General features: G+C 38.1%; 1 protein-coding gene across 2 annotated transcripts in view; it reads right to left on the bottom strand.

Annotated features, from left to right (window-relative positions):
• ACSS3 (acyl-CoA synthetase short chain family member 3) overlaps positions 1 to 16,489 on the bottom strand; it is a 75,231-nt gene extending 58,742 nt beyond the window's left edge. Inside the window, exons 1-5 of one of the 2 annotated variants that reach the window (XR_005953054.1) lie at positions 15,923 to 16,423; positions 10,547 to 10,691; positions 5,290 to 5,478; positions 484 to 618; positions 50 to 190 (exon numbers count right to left, since the gene is read on the bottom strand). Coding sequence is in view for 1 of the 2 variants with exons in the window: in XM_041409732.1 (XP_041265666.1) it covers positions 50 to 190; positions 484 to 618; positions 5,290 to 5,478; positions 10,547 to 10,691; positions 15,923 to 16,233 (921 nt within the window). In the remaining variant the exon portion in view is untranslated. Of the gene's footprint in view, positions 1 to 49; positions 191 to 483; positions 619 to 5,289; positions 5,479 to 10,546; positions 10,692 to 15,922 lie in introns of both variants that reach the window. The other variant, XM_041409732.1, reaches the window with a different exon arrangement.
• Positions 16,490 to 19,381: the final 2,892 nt, after the last annotated feature.

Below are 19,381 nucleotides of genomic sequence, written 5' to 3'. Positions count from 1 at the left end.
AAGTGCAAGTAGTTGGTCACAAACACTTAGACTACTGATAGTCCTTTACCTTGGGCAAACCTGTTGTTCCAGATGTATACAGAATATAAAGTGGATGGTCTGAGGGAACAGAGACACATTTTGAACACTGGGCTTTTGCAAGCTCTTCTTCCCAGTCCAGATCACGACCTTTGGTAAGAGGAACATGGCCCTGCCCATTGAAAAATAAGAAAATTGTCAAAAGAAAACCACATGGAATAAATGGAATTCATTCAAAAGACATGTGCTATTCAAATTTTTTATACAGTACTGCTCAATTTTCTCTAATCTCTCCACACATTAGTTCTATTTTGTATTTAAATCTTATGAATATAATGCTTGCCCTTAAAATTAAAAAGCAAACTACAATAGATACAGTAAAATATTTCTTGCAGAAAAGTAAAGGCACATGCACTACACAAATAAGTGAAGGCAGTACTAAAGGCAGTAAAACTGTACACCCACCAAATTAGGTCGCTGGTAAACGAGAACTTTATGAGGTTTGCTCTGTACCCTTGCCAGTGCTGCTTCTAGGAGAGGTATGTATTCCACTTTCCTTTTTGGTTCTACTCCAAAACTTGCTGTTACAATAAGTTTGGGCTAAAAAAAGAAGATAGTTAATATGTACATTTGCAATGTATTTTTAGATATGTAACATAATAATATTTTCCATCAAATTCAATGTGTACAATTCATCTTTATATAATTAGACACAAGACTTTAGATCAGTTTTCTAGAGTAAATCAAGCTTGTGTCATCTCACTGTCCATGCACATGCTTTTTGTTTGATGGACATTAATACCTTCTGACACTTCACTATTTTCAAACACATTTGAGGTAAGACATCAACAATATTAACTTCTTATTAGTTGCACAAATATTATTGAACACAGAGAGAAACCCCTGTCCATCTCAGCTCCTCCACTAAGGAAGAGTGATGCAGTGATGTCAACAGTTAGCTGTACTGTTTTGCCTTCTACCTAATGCTTCCAATTCCACATTTCAATACTAGCTGAAGAACTTTGCTGGCTTTTTCACAGCCTGCAATAAAAGTCACAGGACAGAAAAGAGAAGAAAGAGGGAAAACAAGGTGAACAAGAGATGGCAGGAAACTAGAAATACAGGAAGAGAATGAGTGGAAGTCATAAGGCACATGAGGGAAGTAAGGCTAGAGTTTTTCAAGAGATGGTTGAAGGACTGAGGGTGCAAAATTACTAAAAATCAGATTTGTATAGTTCTGGGGCTTTTTAGACTAACATATGCTTCCAAATGTAGATTTCACATCTTTGTCAATAAATTAACCACAGCTTTTATGTAAGACTGCCTAAGTGAAGAAATCTGCAGAGAAGCTATTTTGACTTCAGTCCAAAGATTGGTATTTTTATTTTTTTTGTTTTTTAGGAGAGAAAAGGTAGCACCAAAAAAACTATGTGTTAGAACCTATTTTACTTGGAAAAGAATGAGTCTTCAATCTCCATTGTTTTGAAGTTTTAGAAGTGTATTTATCATATGGCGCTCAGTTTGATCAAGCTAGTTTACTAATTGTATGCATTAGCATAAATCCCGTTAAGTAGGCATAAACCACAATGTCACAGTTAAGGCTAAATCAAATTCAGCAGAGAAAGCACAGATTAAATTTTTTTCTTGTGCAATAATAAAATGTTTCCTGTCCAAATCTGTCATTCGGGAAAGATCACTAACTGGCGTGTATTCAAAATAAAGATTCAGGATGAGCTTTAAAATTTCAGCATTCATTGATTTTCTTTTTGGAATGCACTGATTTAGTAGAAGATGATAAAATACAATGCAGTTAAGCTGCACATTCATTGGGAGGCCACCCTGAAGTCAGACTGTAATAAATAAAAGATACACAGTCCTATTCAAGTGTTAAGATAAAAGACTCTTGTTATCACTAGCTTTATAGTAATTTGTAGATGATCCCACCTGTGCTCATCAACTGCCTTGTATGTAGTAAGGACATCTAAAAATAACCAATACTAAATTAGCCGAGGTGATGTACTACCAAAGTGAAGAAGCATCATGGATCACTCCAGGCAAATCAAAGGCCCACTACTGGTTTCAACTGCTCTTTTCTTCTCTCTGCCTAGTGACATTATTTCCCCCTCACCTCTGCTCCCATACTGCTTTCACACACCCATTTCCAACCTCTTCTGTGACTCCATGCAGTCCTATATGTTAAGATTAGATAGAAATATAACAAGTTTGAAGAAAAACCAGGGAGAGTTCAAAGGTCTGCTGGAGAACAAATTACACAGATAGCGAGCTATAGAAAAAAAACCAGCAATGTTATGAAGTAGAAATGAGCTAAAGCAAGGCCCAGTAGTATAAGATGTTGGTACAAGACCAACATTTTTATTCTGTTGTAAGGACTCCTTCTACAAATTCTTCTATACTCTCTAATACCCTTCAAGTGATGCAGCTGACACTCCTGAAGGAGGGGATGCCATCCAGAGGGACATGGACAACCTCAAGGAGTAGGCCCATGACAACTTAATGAGCTTCAACAGGGCACAAGTGCAAGGTCCCGCACCTGTGCCAGGCCAAGCACCCCAAAAATCAATGCACTCTAGGGAATGAAGGGACCGACAGCAGCCCTGCCACAAAGGACTTGGGATACTAATGGATGAAAAGCTGGACATGAGCAATGTCTGCTGCAATGGGACAAAGAGGTAATGGTATCAAACTATAAGAGGGTATATTTAAACTAGATATAAGGATGACATTTTTTGCAATGAGGGTGGTGAAATACTGGCACAGATTGCTCAGAGATGATACATGGGAACACCCCTGGGAACATTCAATGTCAGGTTTGACAGGGCTCTTAGCAACCTGATCTATCTGAACATGCCCTGCTTATTGCAGGGAACTCAGACTAGATGACCTTTAAATGTCCCTTCCAGCTGTTCCATGATTGTATGAACCTACCTATTGCTTTAATATTATTAATTCTATATTCCCACACTCAAGTAAAAGGAAAGATGAAAGACAGGAAAGACAAACATTTCCTGTTTTCATGCTCTGTATCACTTCATCACAATTCACTGCAGAATGCCTGTAACTGCCAACACCTAACACAAGCAGAAATTACCAGCTGCAGGACTTTGCAGCATTCCCAGACCTATTTAAAATTCAAGATAAATTAAGCTAAGCTGGCCAAGTGTACCTTTTCATAGTCACTAGAAAGTGCATGTTATTTCTTTCACTCAGACTTTCCAACAGAGTATGAAGTTTGATCTTTCTTCTACAAGACCATCTTACAGCTAGCTTTCCACTGCACATCTTTAACACTTTCTAATTAATTTTACCAATATCAGGTCCTGTACTGCAGCATCTAAACCAATTCAAATAAAAGCCTAATAAAAAGATTACTGTGCAAGTGCTTTATTTATTCAGCATTTTTACCATCTATCACAGGTACTTGCAGGTAGCCTCAAGAGTGTGCAATTTACTCATCATGAAAGCTTTATCACACTGAAAATTGGGGCATGTTTTGAAATTTAGATTGAGGATATGCCTCCCTTTACTCACATTTTAATTATACATCAGATGGACCAAAAATCATCCATAATACTGCCTTTTAAAGAAACCAAAAGGCAATGTAAATTAGGACTTAGTTCATGCTTTGCAGCTAATAATTATATGGCTAGCCCTTCAAAAGAGTTGCTATGTGACCTTGGGTAGAAAATTCAAACTTCCTCTCTTTTCATTTTAATGCATGAAGCAAGGATTATGACTATTGTGCTCTCTCCCTTTTATCCCCTGGGGAAAAATCATTGGGATTAATTAGCCAATAATTGCAAAATACTCTAAAAGTAAACATGCTAGATGATTTGTATTTGTAGCAACCTCAATTTTTAAAGCTTCTAATTTTTCTTCTACATTATTTTATAGCTTGTTAAAAAATGGGTAAGTGAGAAGAAAGACAGGGAAAACTAGAGAGCTGTTGTTAGCCTTTTTTCATCATTCCAACAAACCATTTTGGCCATTTTATTAACATCTTTGTTAAAGCATCAAGGAGAGAGGGGAAATGCATTCAAGTCTCTATTTACAGATATTCATAAAACTGAAACTTCAGTCATCTGAACAGCACTTCTGCACACAGAAATCTACATGAAAGTTCCACAGATCCTAGAGACTTGAACCCTACACAAAATCCTGTTCTGGTTTATACATCTAAGCAACATTATTCAATGATAAGATGGCTACCACAGAGAGTCTGCTGAATGCTTCAAGTGACTGATCAAGGTGACAAAAGACTTTACCTTGTTCACTAGTGGAAAACAAGAATAGGCTATTCCATTGTTAGCTTGTTTGAAACTAATGCATACACAAGCTACTAATATGCCTACATAAGGTACTAAGAATAGTCAATTACTATTTTCATTTCAGTAACACGGACATCACAACACTTTATAAACAAGCTCAACTTATGCCGAACACAGGAGCCTTTAAAGCATTCATCTCTATTAACTATGTAATCAGTACAGTCACTTATTTAGGGCAACTGTTTCCATAGCTGTCAAGAGAGATGGGTCCTTTCTGGAGGGTGTAGTGGGGTAGTGCAGGTTCAGCATGGCGTGAACGATTTGCCTCTCTTGTACACTCTGCGATGAATATTGCTGCTGTTACTGTTCATTTATTTCATTGCTGTTTCTAGCACATTGTTCTTATCTCAACTGATTCTTTAGCTTTTACGCCTCCAATTTTCCTCTTCATCCCAGCACAGGGAGGAAGAGGGAGCAGTGAGCAAGCAACATAAGGTTTGGAGTGTTTCAATGAGAACAATAAATTGGGGAGCACCATTCCTAAATCAAACACAGCTGAAAAAATTAACTGCCTAACATGCCTAAACATCAGACAAGCCAGTGAAATCACTTAGGGTTGGCAGAATTTTCCTCATACACTTGATGAAAACGCTGAACCAAAAACCAGTATTAAAGAGATGCTTTGTAGAAAAAGATTGACAAACTTGAGAATGAGAAGAAAGTACACTCTACACAAACAACAGTGTGTTAAACTTCTGCTTTTGTAGAAGGGGTCATAATTGCTCACTTGGTGTCTGCTATACAAGTTCAGCCTCAGCACATAGTACTTTGCTCATATTGCAACAATAGGTATTATAAACAAACTGTGTGCCACACAAAGAGAAATGTTATCCTGTCTGGGAAAAAATCCAAACAACAGGTTTTTGACATTGACAAACAGGAGTAACTAACACAATGGTGTTTCTTGCTTCAAAGAGGTTATTACCTTTGCATGATCAATGCGAACTGAAAGCTCTTTAGATGCAAATCCACCAAAAATCAGGCTATGGATGGCTCCTATTCTCGCACAAGCCAGCATACAGTACATTGTCTGTGGAATCATGGGCATGTAGATGACCACACGATCTCCTTTCTTCACACCATGTTTGATCATGACATCAGCTAACTTGGAGACCTGTACTGACAAAACATTCATGTTTAAAGTTTCTTCAGATCTGCTGTTGCTCCATTACAAAAACTTTCATACAGTCAACAGATGCACAACATCCAAGACACAAGCCAGTATGATAAGGAAAGTTGATGTAATGTAATCAAGCTTCAGTAAATTTAAGACATTTTCTTTCTTGCAAAAAACCTACTTATATATTTTTCTTTTGTATAATAAAAATGGAAGGAGACCAATTATTGTAGTCAGTATAGCCAAAAAAATCAATAGCAATGTCTAGCAAATTTTTAAATGCGAGTCTACCAGTTATTCTTTTATTCAGGTAACAGTTTATATTTCTCAGTTTTAGCTCTTAAGAATGAATGTAAACACATAATTTCATAATATGAGTTCTGTCCTAACTAGCTAACTTTGAAACACAAATCAATATGTAGTAGTATTTTCTTTACGCAGTCATAAACTTCTCAATCTGAGACAAGAGACGTTATACTCTGAAACAAAGGGAAACACAAATTCAGTGTTATCTAGGTTTAAATATCTAGGTTTAAAATCAATTTTTGCTCTCATTGTCAGATTTTCGTTTTTGCTATGCAGAAACCTAAGAGTGACTATGTACAGCAGCAAATGACTGGAACTCAAGAAATGCAATGCACTGATCAACAGCAATGCCCCTGTAACACCATGAGAAAATATTTATTACTTTGACAGTACACAATATTTGGTCACAAAAGTAGTACTGAATATTTCATCAGTATTTAACACATAGTAAATTGGATTATAGTGAGCATGGGAGACTGTGACAAGCACTGTGAAGTTGTCCCAACCTGCTGGTTGTGGCATGGCAATGTGGTATCTTCTGAAAGAAATGCTTTCTTTTATAAAAAATTCTTTTAAAAAATTTGAGTCTTCTCTAAAGAGCAACTATATTCAGTCCTAGAATCCTCACAAATACATTGAAAAGGACATAAACTGCTTTGTATGCAGTAAGGATATCTAAAAAATAACCAATAGTAAATCAGCTACAGTGATGTATTTACTCAAGTGAAGAAGCATCATGGGTCACTCTGTGCACATCGAAGGCCCACTACTGGTTTTAAGTGCTCTTTCTACTGTTTGTACCTCTGCCTAATGTCATTATTTCCTGCACCTCTGCTCCCATATTGCTCTTATATATTCATCTCCCACCTCACTGTCTCTCTTCAGTGGAAATACATGTTCAGACTTTCAGTAACCTGAGACAGTAACATCCAGAAACTCCAGGAGCATCTCCTCTGTCTTTGCATTAAATTCACAGCTCATCCACAATCAAACAGCACATTTCTACATTCTCCCCAAGGATATAAGAAAATGGAACCACAGAAGCCCCAAGCAGGCACTCTTGCACCAGAAGATACTGCCTAAGTTCCATTTTCTGTAAGCATTGCATAAACCTGTGCTGTTATTTTCAACCACAAGAAAGAACATGTTTGTAAGGCAAAGTCAGCACCACACCAAGCTGAAAATTCACACAAACTTAGGTATCTATGTGATTTGTATGGAATAGATCTTTTATCTTAAATATTACTGATTTTCAAGAGAAAATATCTTTAATGCTAGACTTATTTATACCTATCAAGATCATCTAGAACTGAAACACACTATCAAAACTCAACAAAAACCAAAGACTGGACATGTGCAAAGCTAGCATTTATTGCCATACCACCAGCATTTACAGTAATTTCTAGGTACAGTTAGTGAAAGTAATTGTAAATAAAGATAGCAACTCTACTTCTAAAGGCAAATTACTTTTCTGTACTTCCTCATTTGAAAACATTAAAATCTTCAAACACAGAGCTAACATCACCTTCTCTCAAAGAAATAAGAAAGCTAATCATTATCTTCCCTGCTTGTGACTCTCAAGCAGAGTGTTGCCAAAAAGGCCAGAGGCAATGAAAATAACATTTAATGAGTATTTTTATAGTCACTGTAAGTGTGGATAGTGGACAATAAATACTTAAACAAAATAGACAAGTACTATTATTATTCATTATTATTATTTCATAAATAATTATTAATAATTATGAAAAAGGAAATGTTTGCCTGCTAAAGGAAAAAGACATTATTTAATGACCGTAATTAATAATTTTGTAATAGAAGACTCCCAGTGCCTGCAAACGAGCTATATAACTGGTTCCTGGGTATAGGAGAGAGACAGCAAAGAGATCTGCATGTACTTAAATAATCTTTATTGAAATCTATCATAGCTAAATTGCATTTAAAGCAGAACGCGTGTACAGCATACTGCAGACAGAACTACACGTCAGCTGTGCAAACCCAGTAATCACTTTTCTGCACCTGACTTCCCCGCCCTAAAGACTGCCAATGTCACTGAAGACAACAATCCAATCCAATACACGGGTATCTATGATTTTCCTTGTGCCCTTTTCTTCATCCTTCTGACAGACAGGGAACATTTGGACTATACAATAAAACACTGTCTCTATCTGCAACTATTTGGAAGACAGGGGAATACTGTAAATCAGGTTTACATTGCCCTTCAGATTGATGTGGTAGCCCTGAAATATCCAAGCAATCACTCATTCTAAAAAAAAATAGGAGGGTGGAAAAGTGAATACTGACATTTCATTAAACTGCTAATAAAAGCCATGAAACCTTGCACTTTGCTACAATGTGTTGTCATTTATGATTTACATTAATACAGTGTAGTGTACTTTATCACTCAAAAACTAACACGCTATTTCTCCACTTTTCTTCAAGTTTAAGACTGGTCACTCTCTTTAATATATTTGACATTTCAGTAATAAAATCACTTGAGACCAAGTGATATAATAAGAAACTCTAGCAGGCTATCAGCTTGGAAGACCAGAGCATAAATTACACTTCTATCAAATGCATGGACCCAGTGAGCATGGTTTTACTTTTATCCAGCAACCAAATACTACAGCTGTATTAGCAGCTAAGGTTTCTAAGTCATTCAGTTCTGAACTCCTAGCAGTTACCAAAAGCAGTTTAGGTCCATGCCAAAAAAATTCGTCTTGAAAGATGCAAAACCAGAAATCCCATTCAAAATGCTCAAAAGAGGAATTCCAAACCTTCCTGGGTTGAACAGTGACTGGAACACACAAGCATAGAATCCATCAATGCAAGCTAAACTCTCCTAGACCAACAAGATCCATGAAAAAAATACAACAGCCTACGTCCCTCCCATTTTCAGCAGATCTCTTTGTTACTTTTGTTTTCATGAGTCCGGTAGCTAGCAGATTAAACTACCAAATTAACCTTACTGTACCAAAGTGGACCAGAAAGCTTCAACAGACAAGCTATTGATATCAAATATTGCCTTTCACATTTATTTGCTTTTGATTAAGAGCAATCTGTAGAGAATTTAGAAATAGTATTTAGATAGGACTCAGCCTCCAGCAGGATTATAATGAACTTCTGAGTGAGTACTGCTACATACCCCAGAAAACTTAAACCAGTTCTTCCACTTGGTTTGGCAATGCTCTGTAAGAAGAAATGTAGATGAAAGGATGTGTATGTCAACTAACAAAATTTTCTCACTTTGCAGAAATTCGCCATGCCTTAAGACTATTAATACTCTTATAGAGGCATAAACTTAGGAGACTTAATATAATATCAAGCTTAAAAAGCAGAAAAAAGGCTACTGTTCTTTTCAGTGGAAATTTCTACCAAGCAAATTCACTTAAGATAATTTACATTAAAATGTTGCATTTCTGCATTAAAGTTAACCAAGTATTATATGCAATGTGTGTATACATAGATTGATTTCATATATACACATCTATTTGCATATAGATTGTGTATATATCATAATTATTGAAGGCAAATGACACAAAAATTGTATATATAAAATTTTAATTATACTTATATATAGTAGTATAAATAAAATTAAATAAGGAGCTGGATCTTTTCAAAGTCTTCTGACTCCTTAAAACACCAAAGCTAGTTATTCCAGCTCCAGCATACCGTATGTCATGTTGTTTATTGGACTTGTGTCCAAATAAATAGAAAACTGGTAAGGAGTACATGTTTTCTGTATTTTCCTTTAAAGGTAGAATGCATTACAGGTTTATAATTTCTTTGTAGTTGTGTGACTTCTCTTTTCTTGCAACAATTCTCACAAATGGAATTACTGTATTCTGACCTCATTTCACATTTTAAACCACAGCTTCACATTACTCCAGACACTATATGCATATCTTAAGTACAGTGAGTGTGTTACATTCAAAGTAATCCATCTTGCACATTGAAACACCTTGAGGAAGAATACGACTACAACTCCCAACATTTCTTTGTACTCAATTTTAAGTTCAACTGCTACATGTAACTGGAAGAAGAAAGGCAGCTAAACAAGAGTAGCAGCATGAGGGCAAACCTCCAGCAGACAGCCCTGAGAGCCAAGAACTTTCAATGGGGCAGACTGCAAACACTCAGGGCGGCAACAACCCATGGGGAGGCAGAGAGTAAATCTGAATGGGCTGATGCAGAACTGGACACTCACAGTCTCATCAGGAGTAAGCTACCTCAGCCAACAGGGAAGTCAAAATCCACACACCTTCCAGACAGAAGGGCCACCAGCACCCTCATGACACCTACACAGGGGCAGGTGATGCAGCTTTCTTTGGTTCCCCCCAGTTAAATTTCATTTAGGCTTACACTCAGTTATGCACAGCAACAGCCAAGCCACACATTTCACTTCTTTGGAACTGTACTTTTGCTCACCACAGCAACTGTCAAAAGACTTAACTAATGCTATGATTAACCTTTTAATTAAGATCTGTTAGGGGAAAAGAAAATGAAATCAAATACAGACAAGTTAAAAATTTAACCAACCAGGGGAAAAATTATTAAACTGTAAAAGAAAAAGAGGAAATAGAGGAATTTCAAAACCTGTTGGATGCAGTATAATTTGGCAGAGGTAATAAGCTTATAAATCAATACTGAGCATAGCAAAAGAAGTAAACTAGTGAGGTAGATAATTTCTACCTCTCTGGTATCTACCTACTGTGCAATATTTACCGCCCCTTCTCATTAACAAGGTTATTCTGAAACATACCTGTTCCAGAAGTTCCTTATATGTTATTTTGTCCTTGGTATTTGTTACAGGACTGTCATAAATAATGGCAATTTGGTCTCCTCGTCCATTCTCAACATGACGATCTACAGCGTTGTAACAGATATTCAGCTCTCCACCTACAAACCTACAAAAGAAGTATGAACTATGAAACAGCTAGCCTTCCAAACTAAGGACTTTTTTTTTTTCTTGATCATTTGGTGTTTTTCTTTTAAGAAATGAGAGCATTCAATTAAAACATAGTTGTCAAAACATTATACTAACTTCAGGAAGTTCTTTTTTATTGTGCAACCTCATGAGTGACTCAACAAGCTAAATACAACTATTAGTGAAAACAGAGAAATTAAAGTACTGTTTCTTAACTGACATAATTAAGAATCTGTTAAACTTGGCCTTGGTTTAACTTTGCATTAATCACTCTCATTTTATATGTATGGTATCACAGAAAAAGCATAAATTCACATAAATTAATTTGACATTATGAAAACATGCTATTATCCTATTTTGCACTGTCACACACACATACCCTTTTCAAGGAGAACAGGTTCAGGACTCAAAATAGTCTTATTCATCTCTTGGCAATAACAGTTAAACATACAAGCATCTGTAGCTAAATGAAAGGGATCCCAAGTTATAAGACCATATGATTATAATGCATTTGACAACACTCTTTTGTATCAGTGACTCAAAATTTTCTGTAAATTTATATGAGTCATAGCCTCTTCAATAGTTAGACATTTACAGAGAACTCTTATCTTCCAATTAAAGAAAAAACATTTCACAAACTTAGGTTTCACTTTTCTAGTAATATTACATAGAAAAAGAAAATCAAGTGCAGCATAATCCTCAAAGTACAAAAATACAGAAGGTACCAGATACAAAGACAATTCCATTTACTGGAAGACGACACAGCACCTAAAAGTTAACGTTCACACTAGATCATGTCCTTGTTTTTTGTTTTTCTATCTGTATGTATATCTGTGCAGCAAAAATAGCAATATACGAAAAACACACAGTTGAGAGTTTCCAAAAGGCTCTATGGGGAAAACTGTACAGTGGTAAAATATTATTATAATGCAATTAGAAATAACAGATGGCCTAAAGTAACTTACTGTTAGTTAAAAAAATAGTATTTCCTTCTTCACTTCTCGTGTGTAGTAAAGGAATGCTCTAAATCAGGGTATCTTATATATTACTTTTATATCCATACACTATGGGATAGTCTTTATTTTCTAAAAATGGCAATTATTAAATTAAAACCAGTTAGGATGTTTAGGATTCAGATATCTTACTGCAACTCCTTTACAATGTCATTAATAAGGAGAAAGTGGGGGACCTTCAGAGTCACAAACCATCCTGTACAAAAGTCTACAAAACCCTTTCCCTACAAGGAAAACAATAAGAACAATAAAGGATCTGGAATTGTTTCACATAATACAGAGAAACTCTGTATTACTGTCATAAAAGTTGTGTAAGATTCAGATTTTTCCACCAAATCACTGTAGGATGATATTAACAAGGGAACACATTACCTGGGCTATGCATATTCACTTTAAATGGTCAAAACATGAGCAGCCGTGAGAGCTTTGGTTCTTCTAAATATACATGGCAACATCAACATGAATTTTTAGCAATCACTTACAAACAAGGCTGTGAAAGAGCTATAACTGTGTGTTTAATCAAAAACCAAATCTATCTGGAAGGTGTGAAGAGAGCTTTGTTACCCTGTTAAGAAGGAAAGAGGTTCTGATAGGATCAAAAAAGCAGACATTCACTTTTTTTATATTAAATGAGAGTAGAAGTTGAATAAAATGTTAGACAATATCAGATAATTTGAGATATTATTATGTAAAACAACCCTGACACAGTTTTAAAAGTGTAAGTAACATCTGAATAGCAATCTGGGCAACATTTCCAAAATTCAAAGGGGATTATATATTGCACATATGTCTTAGCATCAGACGAAAAACATATGTTGCAAAATTGCCCTCTGCCTGCACATGTTAGAGAAAACTGTTTCCACATTCCTAAACAAACACTTGTTTTAACCCTTTTAACTAGCATTCCACAAGATTCCAAACTAATCTGTTCAAGTGTTTCACCAACTTCAGCATTAAAAAGATTTTTCTAACATCTAAAGACTATGTTTCCCATGCTGCAACTGAAGACAGCTTTGACCTGTTCAAAGCCAGCTCAAGGAAGTTTTTCCTTCAACTTCTTTACCAAATTCTATGTGGTTTAAAACCTAGGTCTCCATTTTGGCTTTTAGATCAAACAATTTCAATTCCTTCATCCTTTTTTTGAGCAACCATCCTTCATAGCTCTTATTATTTTTCATGTAGGCAAAACCAGATGTTTTGTGCTGTATCAGCCACTGATGCAGTTTAGAACAGTACCTGGGATTACTGCTTCAAAAAAAAAAAGTCAGGGGATGGTGACACTGATCACTGATTTTCTGGAAATCATTTTGCATTCCACTGACATAATGCTGGTATTTCCAATGGCAGAGAGTGAAGAAAACACACTGGGGCATGTTGCAAGTTTCTTTCATGCTCTTACATTATTTAGAGAGGAAGAATTGCCTTATGCCTACATTCTGAATACAGTAACAACCTCCTTCAACTTCTTCAATTGAAGCAGATTACACTGGAAAATATACGAAAAGCATCTGCTTCTGTATATCTCAGGTTCTGCAACCAAAAGCAAACGTATTGAAAAAAGTGGTATTTCCAATTGATCTAATAAAATGTCTCCAAAAGAGGAAACAAATTCTAACTCAAGATGCACATACATGAACTTCTTAATACCATTTTTCAGGCCCACATAAACAGCTTCCAAGGTAAACCTCTGACCCAGAACTCCATTTTTACCTTGTTAAGCCAGCAACGCATGTTTTTGCTTGGATGCCTGGCCTCTGTTGTCTGTTTTCTCTTCAGCCTGTCCTCTGAAGAGAAAATTCTTCTATGTTCTCTCTCTCTTATACTCAAAGAACTTGCCCATCTGTCACTCTGCTGAGCACACTGACTGCTGGTAACCATTTGGGATTTCAGAGGCATTGAAGTACATTTCTATTATATACAGCCTGTTATCATTTAAAGTGAACTTAAAAAAAGAAATAAAACTGCATGTTGCACATTAAGGCATTTGTTTATACAAATTTGAATTGCTTAAAGTTTTTATTATCCACAGAACAACAGGTACCTGGCATACAAACAATTACAGCCTGATGTTCAGTCGACAGACTTGCATCTTTGTATCACACAGAATCACAAACTGGCTTGAGGTTGGAGGGGACCTCTGGAGGGCACCTGCTCAGACAGGTCTGTGGCATCCCACCCTTAAGGGGAAGGCAGAACCTAAGATTCAGAAAAAAAGGCAGTGGGCCTGTAAAAACTTACTAACTATTATTAGTAAATACCACATATTTTGTACAGGAAATCTGTATAAATTAGTCCCTGATACCCTATAGTGCCTACACCCTAATATGGCAGTGGGTTTTGGATAAAGGTCCATTTTTCCCTCTCATAAGGTGAAATAACTTCCACTTGAGAAGTAATGCTTTACAAATGCCTAACTCTGTTACTTTAAACAAACAAGCTTATCCTGCTCAGCAAATCAAACCACACTTGTTTGACAGAATCTGATAGCAAAACTATGTCCATTTGCCTGTATAATACTCTCATTCCTTAGTCCTTCCAACATTACCACTGTACTGATTTCATTATACTGTGGGAATGCCACAGTCAATGAGCTTTACCGGTTTTTAATCACAAGATAACAGAACCAATTAGGCTGGAAAAGACCTTAAGATCATCAAGTCCAACCATCAAACACAGCACTGCCACGTCCACCACTACACTTTATCTGTACATCTACACATAGGTACCACATCTACACAACTTTTAAATACCTCCAGGTTCAGTAGTTCCTTCAGGGCAGCCTGTTCTAATGCTTGAGAACCTTTCTAGTGAGGACATTTTTCCTGATATGCAATAATCCCAATATCTAAACCTCCCCTGGTGCAACTTGAGGCCATTCCCTCTTAAGATCCTATCACTTGTTAATTGGGAGAAGAGGCTGACCCCCACCTGGCTACAACCTCCTTTTACGTAGTTATAGTGATAAGGTCTCCCCTGAGCTTCCTTTTCTCCAGGCTGAACAATCCCAGCACCCTCAGCAGCTCCCCATAGGACTTGTTCTCTACACTCATTTCTACACCCTAATTATACAGGCAATCCTACCTAGACTTTCTGAATAGTGCCATGACCTTGAGATACAAGTCTCAAGGACCCTATCTATCCACTGTTACACAGTCCATTATGGCTGAGTGTTACTTATAATATAGCTTAAGGCATAAATTTTTACTACTAGTGGTGTCAAGCAATGATATCAGACACCAATAAGAAACCCAGCTCCACTCCACTGGCTCTCTATCTTTTAATTTGCACATGAGAATTATTGATGCTTTTAACTATATTTTTAGAATTATTAGCATTTTTAATCAAAAACAAACCAGAAAAATACAAAAAGGGCAAAGGACATGGATGTAGCAAACAAAGATGACCCTTATCCTACATTGCCTTTCATATTCTGCATCAGCTTCTTCTTGAGAAAAGACCCAAAAGCATGACGCAAACTTGCTTAAAAAAAGGCAAAGGTGCCTGTCCAGCACACAAAATTTTAACACTACCTTTGAGAAAGTTTTGAAAATCCTATCTAGTAATTTATAAGAAGGATATCATGTTCTGTCTTAGGATAGTTCACCATTCATTGATGAAGATATATATATTATAACGCCAATGCCTTTGCCAAACATTACCTTAAACACGTCTAAATTATAATGTACTTAGACAGTATCTGAGATTAAACAATCCCGAAAGCCACATTTTTTGTACACCTGTGTTTTCATATGCCTGACTTCCCGGGCATTTGAAGCCGGATTTCCCATGTTCACGACAGCCTGTTGCCAATTCTGACCCATAAAGGGTGGGATGGGGAGCATCAGGCGCACTCATCCACACCATTCAGCCACACACGGACTCACACAAGCACATGTCACACCTGCCAGAGCGCACGCTAACATGCCCTCACCCCAACACGCTCCATGCTGCTTTTAATCATTAATCAAGTGTAATCACTTAACTTCTTCAAGCTCCGCAGCCGTCTCCTCCAACAAAGACGGCACACCGGCAACCCCAGAAAGATGCTGGGACAGTTCTGTGGTGAGCACACGAGCCCCAGCGCAGCAGCCCGCAGCCCCCGGGCAGGCAGTCCTCTCTCCCCGCTACAGCCGAGCTGAGCCGCGCGGGCCCGGCCGTGCCCCGCCTCCGCACGGCACCGGGGCACTCGGGTACTCACCAGGAGGCGCTGCCCAGGCTGTCCCTCTCCAGGGTCCGCACCCAGGGCTTGTACCACTGGATCTGCTCGGCGACTTCTCCCCAGACCTTCTCGGGCTCCGCCAGGCAGGACCGAAAAACTTCCTCGTACTTGCCGAGCGCCCGGGAGGAGGCGGCGCGGCCGCCGGGCGGCGGGCGGAGGGTGGCGGTGGCCCGGGCCGGGAGCGGGACGCCCGCACAGGGCCGGCCCGGCCGCCGCCAGGCACCACCGCCCCGGCCCGCCACCACACCGCTAAGTTTTGGCAGCGCGGCCAGCTTGCCCAGGAAACCCATCTTCCACGGCCTCCAATGGGGAGGGGACGCACTGGCTTCCCTAAGGCTCCAAAACGCCCTCGGCCGGCACGGGACGGAACGGCAGCGGCTCCCGGGGCCGGCGGGGCACGGCAGGACTGCCCCCGCGGCGGGCCGGGCCGAGCTGAGCTGCCCCGCCCGCGCCCCGGCCCGGCCCCCGGCTGCCACCGCCCCCCGGAGCTTCCGGGAAGCGGCTGGAGCGGGGCACCGAGGGTCCCTGCCGGGGCCGGGCCGGGCCGGGGCGTCCGGGCCCGCCAGCGCTTGGCAGCGACCGAAAGCGACGGCGAGACTGAAAAAGAAGACCTCAAAGTATTTGTGACTTACAGGTCTGCGAGACACGTAGCCAGAGTACTCCTCAAGTATTTTATTTTGAAAGGCATTCTTGCTTTGAGAAACTTACCAGTGATAACACGAGACGTACTGTTTGTGCCAGCAAAAGAAAAAAACAAGTTCATTCTGCTTTCCAGAAGGTCTCTATCATCTGTAGTGGATCTTCTGTTTTGCTCATGATGGCGTGTATTTAAAAATCCTTCTTGAGTTTCAGTGTGCATGATTCAGAGTATTATAATGCACGTCAGCTAAGACATACACCATCTTCAAATGTTATTTTATCACTTAAGAAATTGTTTTACTGCTTTAGTAGGCTTACCCATTACAAGTTACTCAGGATATTCTTCCATTCACTTTATAAGAATGTTGTATAGCAAAGAGGAACTCTATAATGTGTTTTATATTCATTATTAATTTAGGAACCTGTTTCCTGATTGTTATTGAATTAGTGTTGTGTTCTTACAGAAGAAGAACATAACAATTTATCACATTAGAGCTAAAGGAATAAGGGATGAGAGGAAACAGACTGTTTACCCACTACAGTAGGTTTAATGCATGAAATCAGTGTATTATCCCGGCTCAAAATACATGAGGGGTGGAGCTCAAGTTCACCAGAAGTTTTAGGTCATCTTGAAAATGCCTTATCTTTCAGCATAAAGACTGGTTGCTGCTTCTGTTTCTGAGGCCTATATAATTATCTCACAGAGTTCCCCCTGGTTCACTGCTGTGTGAAATACCTCTCCTCACTCCCCTCCCTATCTGTGTCACAACAGCATAAAGTAAATACTAAGTGGCACAATGGGATTTCCAAAAATGCTCAAGTTAAGAATCAGAGACGTACTTCTTAAAAAGAAGTTAAAACCCAAAAAAACTCAAGCACCTGAAGGACTAAGTGGACATTCTATTTAGTAAAGTTCCCTACTGCTACAGCATGCCAACAAAGCAAGAAAACTAAAAATACATTTTTAAAAAAAAGGAAAATGTACTTGTTCTCAAATTTCATAATTTTATTATTTTGCTCACACATTCATTATTTTGACAGGACTTTTGCTGTCAACAGAGTTCGGTAGTCAAAGTTTAAAAATAAATAAAGATAAATAAAGAGAAGCTTGCCGATACTGTAAACAATGTTGACACCATGACAGCCCTGAAATCAGATATCGCTGCTGGATGCTCGGTAGTGCATGCCTTGTACAAATATGCCTGAAGAACACAACCTCCCAGTCAGGTCACACATAGTTGATCTTAGCATTTAAAAAATATCCCCAGAGTTATATTTTACATTTCTTACCTGATAACAGGTAGGCTAATTTTGACTCAAAAGAACAATTCTGATTTAAAATTATTATTAGAATTAAATAATAATTTAAAATTATTATTTTAATTAATAAAAAAGTAATTATTTAATTATTTAATAATAATTAAAATTAATTATTATTAATCACGATTAATTTTTTTTGTGTGTGCCTGCTCAGAAATCATCACACACAGCTTTAGACTGATGTTCACAATCCCACTGTGTGGCTGAGTGCAGTGCGGTGACTGTCTACCAGAGGTGTGCAGCTGGTGGACTTAACAAGAGGTATCAGTTGCTTCAGCCCACCAGGTGATCCCACTTTCCCAGTTCAAATCCCTGGAGGTACACTGTCCACTCCCAAGGAGTAACCCTTCATACTCTTTGTCTTACATGCTACCTTCTTTGGATCACCAACACTGCCATCGATGCCCATCTAGTTAGGAGAAGCTCTATAGCAATTGCATGCAGCTGGCCTCTGGGTGGTGATAGCAATCTGTTTCTGACTGGAACATCTCCCTTTTCCCTAAAGGGGAGAAAATTCTGGAGGCCAGGCAAGCTAAAATATTTAAGTATATGTAACAGGCTAGTCGTACACACTGACACTGAACAAAGTAACCTGAGCTTTAACACATAATGTGTCTGGTGATGCCTAATATTTCTTGTGGTGTTGAAGAGCAATACTAACCATGTTTCTACTCCGCCCATAGTGTGTTTAATGTGAAGGTGTAAGTATTAAGCAAAGGAATTTGCACTGGAACATTGGTATGAATTTTGAATATATGTCTTGCTAGAAATGCTATGCTAAAGGTGTAGAGGGTACAAGTGAACTTAATAGGAACAAGAAGTGCATTAAATTCTTATTTTAGTTAGCATCCTACTGATGGAATGTCACCTGAAGGAATGTTTCTAATGAATATCTCTGGAACATCATTAATTAAACTCATCACACCTCATACAGATAGCTAAGAAGGTAAAGAAGGAATTGCTGGTTCTCCCAACTGCATGCTATTAATTTAAGTTTCACTTAAAAATACCATTATAGCAGATTTCTGAACTGATGAATTTTCCCTCTAAGGACCTTTTTTTTTTTTTTTCTTATGCAAAATGTGAAATTCACACTCTACCAAGAATTCTGAAGTAATGTCAAGTGATGCGTGTACCAATTACCCTTGCAGCTGTAGACTTTCTTGAAGGACATATGTATGTCTCTATGCATATATCTAACAAAGAACAAACTATGAAACATGGCCTGGTACTTCTTCAATTGAAAAATCTTATCTGAAGCCTTTATCTTGTTCAAAAACAAATTTTTTTTCCACACAGCTGCATCCTCGAGTGTAAGCTATGCATGTTTGAAGATACGTGTATCTTGAAAACCGATTAGCAGAAAAGTGTTAAAAATATAATCTCCTGTATATGAAATGCTTTGATTGTCCTAGTACACAAGACGTTGGTAACTCAAATTTCAGTTGGAGACCTTTCATAAGCACAAAGTTAAACTGT

Source organism: Onychostruthus taczanowskii, unplaced genomic scaffold (assembly GCF_017590055.1).
Source record: "Onychostruthus taczanowskii isolate IOZ18803 unplaced genomic scaffold, ASM1759005v1 scaffold31, whole genome shotgun sequence".
In the NCBI taxonomy this organism is placed as follows: Eukaryota; Metazoa; Chordata; class Aves; order Passeriformes; family Passeridae; genus Onychostruthus; species Onychostruthus taczanowskii.
The sequence above is the reverse complement of the archived record's forward strand: the minus strand, read 5'-3'. Positions and strand labels throughout refer to the sequence as shown.